Here is a 6,183-nt window from a genome sequence, read left to right as displayed (position 1 = left end):
GTGGACGCGCCTCATTCCCCACAACCACTAGGCCAATCCACCTCAGTGTACAACATCTTGCTATTGGTGTGCGTGCTCATCGACGCACCCGCATGGTTTTCTTCTACGAGGAGCATCCAAAACTGCCATACCTCTGAGCTAGACCATCGAGACAGATCTACACCATCTCGTCTTCGTCTACCGAAATGTTGATGGATCCCAACAAATCACAAATCCCTTTCATCTTGGTGGTGTAGGCAGTGACACACATGCCTCTCTATTGGAAGTTGTAAGTATAAAGGTAAGTAAACAAAGCGAGATTGAGTTGAGTGACTGAGTAGAGTAGACAACCAAACAACTTCTATTACAAAATGCTAAGTTTAGTACATACAATCTACTCAATGAGCACTTTTATACAAGCCTTGACAGTGGGTTGAGACAAATACTGACAAGTACTTCGTCTTCTTCAACCGACTCTCCTTAGCCAATTTGGCTATCAGTTTCTTTGGCCGATCCGACACATGTTGAGCTTGTCAGTCAACAAATTTAATGCACACTTATGAGCTCTAACACTCAATAACCTATAATATTCCTATTACTAAAATAGGAATGAAGGCCCTAACGGCCTGTCAGCTTCTAGGCAATCCGACTTACGGCTTCTACAACTGACTTTCCTCAACCGATTCGGATGTGGGCTTCTTCAGCTGACTCAACTTTTTGGCCTTTAACCGATTTGGCTCATGCTGGGCTTGTCATTCAACATGTTGGAATGATTGTTGTGTTTCTATTCCTAAACAACTAGGTCTTCATTGGTAAGTAGCCCATGGTGGCGAGGACATTAAATAGATGCCCATCCAAATTCACTTGTCAACTATTATAACCTCAATAAGCCCTCACACCTTGTCTCATACTCTTCAATACTCCTTATAGTCACATATTTAATACATCACATCACTTTTCCTCCCCTTATGTAGACCATTGGACCTTATGGCCAACATAGATCACTCCATATTTGAAGGTTTGTACCACTCACCACACATTGTATCCCATCACACTGCCCACACACATGTACAATATTATTAGCCTATAGCCAATTGAATTAGTCCACAAGAAGTTCACTCATCGTCAACAATTTGTATTTACCCATCCACACATAACCTCTCATTAATATAGCACCCCCTCACAATCAAAGAAACCACTGGATGGGGAGAGTCAAGCCACGTAGACACAACCTTCGAGAGTCTCTCTTGCTCAATCACACATTCAATCATTTGATGCTCTACCAATTAGATTCCCCTTTCAATGATGATATAAGCTCCTAGGATCATGACATGCAAAGAAGAATTCAACGAAACTTACATGCCACATGTTCTTTGGTAACTTCCAACTCAACCGCACTTCTCGATGTCCTATTAGACATTGAGCAAAGCTCAAATTTTAAACCTATCCATTTAAGCCAAACTAATTTGAAAAACTAAATAAACAAAAATACATTAAATTAAATAAGCATTTAAGTTAAATTAGGTAAATCAATAAAAAACTTTAATTAAACCCTTAACCCTTAAGGTAAAAAACCAATTAACCAAGAACCAACAATCCTTTAAACCAAACCACTTAAACCTATAAACTAATAAACCTAAGTTTTAGAACCAAACCGAACTAAGACCGAATTATTTATTAATAATACAAACCAAACCAAATCATTTAATTATTTTGGAACTGCTAAACCGTTATTTTAGCTGAAGGATTTGAGCTGAAACCAGGCCCATATCTACTACCAACCACATGAAATATGTTTATGCTGTGAGCTACCAAACAATGTAATCGATTGCCATGAACCCTGCCCTACCCTCGATTGCCTTTTTTCCCTACTAGGCCACCTTGATTTGCTGATCCCAAATCTATCATCCTATTAAGTGTAACGTTTATTAACTACACTTCTTAATCTGATTAGTGTAGAGGGTAAGTAAGTTTTTCTCTCCCAATGGTTAGCACTAATACTAACAAGATGAGGGATAATTGATACTCATTTATACCTTTAGGCTGTATCACCTTTATTGGATTCAATATCAATCTCACCTCAAAAGAATCATTTCAACATATAGCTATACCTCCATTGGAATATATGTGCATTAGGAAGCATACATTTTTCATCATTTGTCACACCCTTTCGCATTTATTAGGTTACTGTACATGTCTAGGCTACACTATTAATGTCTTGACTAATTTAGTGTATCATAAAAAGAGCTCGAATGGATGTCATTAGCTCAACAATTTGTTTATGGAAGATTTCACACTGACGAAGCATTTACACTATAATGAAATCAAGTTCATTCATTGTTTGGACAAATCAAAATGTAGTTCCTGGATGGATACAAAGAATTAATTTCCTTGTATCTTTTGTTATAAGGTAAAATCAAATTGTCTTCTACATTTTTAATGAGGATTATGAGTAAGCACAACACATCCTTCCCTCTTCACTTTGGCTAATAAGATTAATATGATGCATATTAATAGATCCTAATTCTCTTTGGGTGATGAATCATAAAATCACCACTAGGATAATCATCATCTTGACAATGGCTTCTCTAGAACAGCGGAGAGGTACATCTCATGGAGATCGGCACCGCGGTCAAGCTTCGGGCCGATAGCCCATTTGAGTTTCTTGTAGCCGAGCTTGTTAAGTAAGGGGAGATAGGTGTCCTTGAGTTGGAGCTCAATGCAGAAGAAGTGGTCAAGCCAGAAGATGCCACCCGGACGGAGCACCCGATCTATGTCAAAGAGGATGAACTCGAGCGTGGTGGTCGGGATCCAATTACTGAGGACATGCATCGAGTGTATGATATCGAGTGTGTTGTCGAAGAACGGTAGGCGTTGCGCTATGTTAAGGTATAGGGGGACCACCCCTCTAAGCGCGATAAAGTTGTTGAAAGGTCCATTGAGATTGAGGGAGCTAGTGATAATGGTGACATTGTGCTCCATCATCCTCACCGCAAATGTTGCCGTGCCTCCTCCTATGTCAAGCCCAATCCGGATCGTCCCATTCTTTATCTCCAACACCTCTTCGACCGAGTAATGTAGGTCGGTCTCTCTTCTGCTTCGCTCCATCCACCTCCAGCTCTCCCGGCCGTCCAGCTCGAAACAATCGAGGCAATCTGCAGACACCCCCTTGTTCTTCCTGTCATTCAAGCACTCGAAGCTCTTGCATGTATAGGGTGTCCATAAGATGCTCTCATTTTTAGGCATTGTCCACATGCTCCGTGGTAGCGGATATGGCTCCTTGTATGAAGCCGGGCCCTTTGCAAAACATCTTCGCCGCGGCAATGGCTCACATCCATGGAGCATGAGCGATTGGGCAAACCCTTGATCATCCGGGCAAGGGCCTCCAACCTTATAATCCATGTATTTAAGGAGGTCTTCCACAACAAGCTCACATGAGTGGCCAATTGGTGACACCATTGTGGAGCTCCCCAATGCCGGGCTCCACCCTAATGGCAATTTCTTCTCCCCGATGTACTCGTGCAGCTCCTCACTCAATGTTTGCGCATCGCGCAATCGGATTATATTCGCCGAATCTTCGTCGTCATCAGTTTTGGTATCTGGGGTCTCGTGAGATTTCGTGAAGAATGAGGCGCCATTTGATGTCAAGCTGTGGACGAGCTCCTCGGCAGCTTTGAGGACTTCGTGGAGTTGCGAGACCTCGTATCTCGTAAGTTGGAGCTCTACCTCCGTTTCGTTGAGGCGAGAAAGCAAATTGTGAGCATCCGAATCATCGAAATTGGATGGAGAAGCCCATCCCAAGCTGCCGAGGGAGGGGATGGCGTAGGGATCGTTGCGAGATTGCCAAGAGAAGCCCAAGTAGACAGAGATGAGATTGGAAAACAAGAAAACAAAAAACATGAAGATATAAGAATTAGGGATGGTCTTTGACTCATTAGAAGCCATTACATCAATTACTCCAAACCTTTAATTTCTTTCTAAGAAATGAATGCAAGTAGACGGTTGAGTGATCTTACTTAACCTACAAATTGGATTAAAAGATGTTAAAAAATCAAATTCGCTTTGAATGTAAATGTTATGAGTATTCTAGCAAATTCTACCTCCATGTTTCATCACTTTGTGCTGCTCTATGTCACATGATTTTGTCACTACAATGACAATCGGCATTAATTATTTATTGGGAAAACATAAGATCTTCATCTATTGTTTATTGTATACTTTACGTCATGTGCATGATCCTCCTATTTGAATATGTATGCATTCACAATGTTCAATAGTTGCACCATGATGTCGCTACCCAACAAGCATGAAGAATTAATATCGAAAACAATTAACATTTACCAAGGCAAACCCCACAAATATATTATAGATGCTTGGAACTTCTTTTTAACTATTACATGGTTTTTGTCTACCCGTATAGCACCACCACTAATAGTATATTCTAGCCTTACATGCATGAAAATACATGTTGACAAAATAGTATTAGTTTCTTTTTGTTTTCAAGAATGTACCTTTCATGAATGTGGACTCTTAGGGATAATTTTATTTTCTTTATTACCATTAGGATGAAGTTTAAACCTTTCTTTTTCTTTTGCAAACAGTGTGGTAGTTTAGGAAAAGCAAAGTCTTTTACGATGGAAAGATTGTCTATGAAAAGAACATAACCACTCTTGATGGCTATACTCCCCCAAGTTCCCAACTCATGCAATTTTGTGAGGTATTTCTACATTAATGTGGCCAATTCATTTCCTTTATCTAAATTATATATAACCCATTTCAAAAATTATATCATTAATCTATCCTCTTTTTCTCTCATTTGGGGGTATCTCCAATTTACTATTAGGATTATAATTTATATACTAGCTATGAGGACTTGTAAAAAAAAAGGTATTTGAGAAAGGGTATGATAATTAATTAGAATCAATTCATATGGGAGATGTCTTTGGAGGATACGAGTTTTTCATCAAGGAAAAAGATGGGTTAACATGATCTTAGTATTATATATATTCCAATTCAAGTTTCAACAAAGCTTAAAGTCAATGTTCAACTTCTCTTCTCTTCTCTTCTTTGTAATAAGCATAGCCTAGAACAATGTTGGGCAAACTCCCGAGAACAATGTTAGCGTTGCAGTTGCATTGGGACGTTTGCCGACCAACGTAGGGGACTGCCGGAACTGATTCCGATCAGGTTTTCCGACCAACTGGAATCTAGCCGGTTCATATTTTATGAATCGGCTATTTATATAGTTTCGAAAAATATTTGTATGTTTTTCTTTTCCCCCTCTTTCTCACTTCTTGCTTTCCTTCTTCTCGCTTCTCACTGCTCTTTGTTCCTTCTTCATTACTCCCTGTTCCTTGCTCCTTGTTGTTCATTGCTCGCTACTCCCTACTCGTTGCTCCCTGTGGCTTTCCATTGATTATGTGACATTTGTTATTCGCCACTCCACCACTTTTCTTTCTCTATTTCTGAATTCTCTGTGTTTTTCTCTTTTTGTTTGAATCTGTTTGATATCTGACCAATTTCCGAATGGTGTTTGAGAGCTGAGTGTTGTCATAGGCAATCTGTTTTGTGGAGGAGGGTGTTGTGGCAGCAACCATGTCTAGGTTTTCGACTGTGGCCATGATTGGTTTTCTTTTATTTGTGAAGTAAATTTTGAGTTTATGAATTTAGTGTTTCTTATTGTGAGTAGTTTGTGATGTTGATGTTTTCTTTTTGTTGTCGTTCCTAGTTTCCGATGAACACTCTACTCTGATTGTTATTGATTTTGAACGCTCTGATTGCTATTGATTTTGAACGTTCTGATTGTTGTTGATTTGATCATGTGATAATGAATGTTTTGTAATAGCAACTGATAGAAGTGTTGATTTTATTAATGAGTATGGGACTATTAAATAGTCATATACAAGATATAAAAAGTTATTTGGGATATGAACAATATGCAGAGGATACTACTGGCCACAACCAGTTGTCATGTGTGCAAAGATTGTAATCACAAAAATCACAGAAGTCAGATAGACAAAGAGTATAGAGACAAGTATTTTTCGTGGAAAACCCTAAAAAGGAAAAACCAAAGGAATCCACAAACTCCAAAATGTCACAATATGCAGGACGAATACAAATAAGAAACTCTTAAGGCAACTACCTTGGGTTCTTCTTCGTCACATGACGGCTACAAAGAGTTACTACACTCTCTCTCTCTTACAC

General features: G+C 39.2%; 1 protein-coding gene across 1 annotated transcript; it reads right to left on the bottom strand.

Moving 5' to 3' along the window:
• Positions 1-2,352: 2,352 nt before the first annotated feature.
• On the bottom strand, positions 2,353-4,009 carry LOC147852298 (putative methyltransferase At1g29790). The gene has a single exon (XM_087334535.1). It carries the CDS (start codon positions 3,922-3,924, stop codon positions 2,548-2,550), a length of 1,377 nt encoding a protein of 458 aa, XP_087190661.1. The 5' UTR covers positions 3,925-4,009; the 3' UTR covers positions 2,353-2,547.
• Between the last annotated feature and the right edge of the window lie 2,174 nt (positions 4,010-6,183).

Source organism: Azolla caroliniana, unplaced genomic scaffold, assembly GCF_043228905.1.
Source record: "Azolla caroliniana isolate FFs.n. ecotype wild unplaced genomic scaffold, voAzoCaro1.0.p SCAF_18, whole genome shotgun sequence".
NCBI classification, from domain to species: domain Eukaryota; kingdom Viridiplantae; phylum Streptophyta; class Polypodiopsida; order Salviniales; family Salviniaceae; genus Azolla; species Azolla caroliniana.
The sequence above is the reverse complement of the archived record's forward strand: the minus strand, read 5'-3'. Positions and strand labels throughout refer to the sequence as shown.

What these genes read in the sequence shown, in the direction of transcription:
- LOC147852298 (XM_087334535.1), bottom strand. Translation starts at nt 3,924, where the DNA reads ATGGCTTCTAATGAGTCAAAGACCATCCCTAATTCTTATATCTTCATG.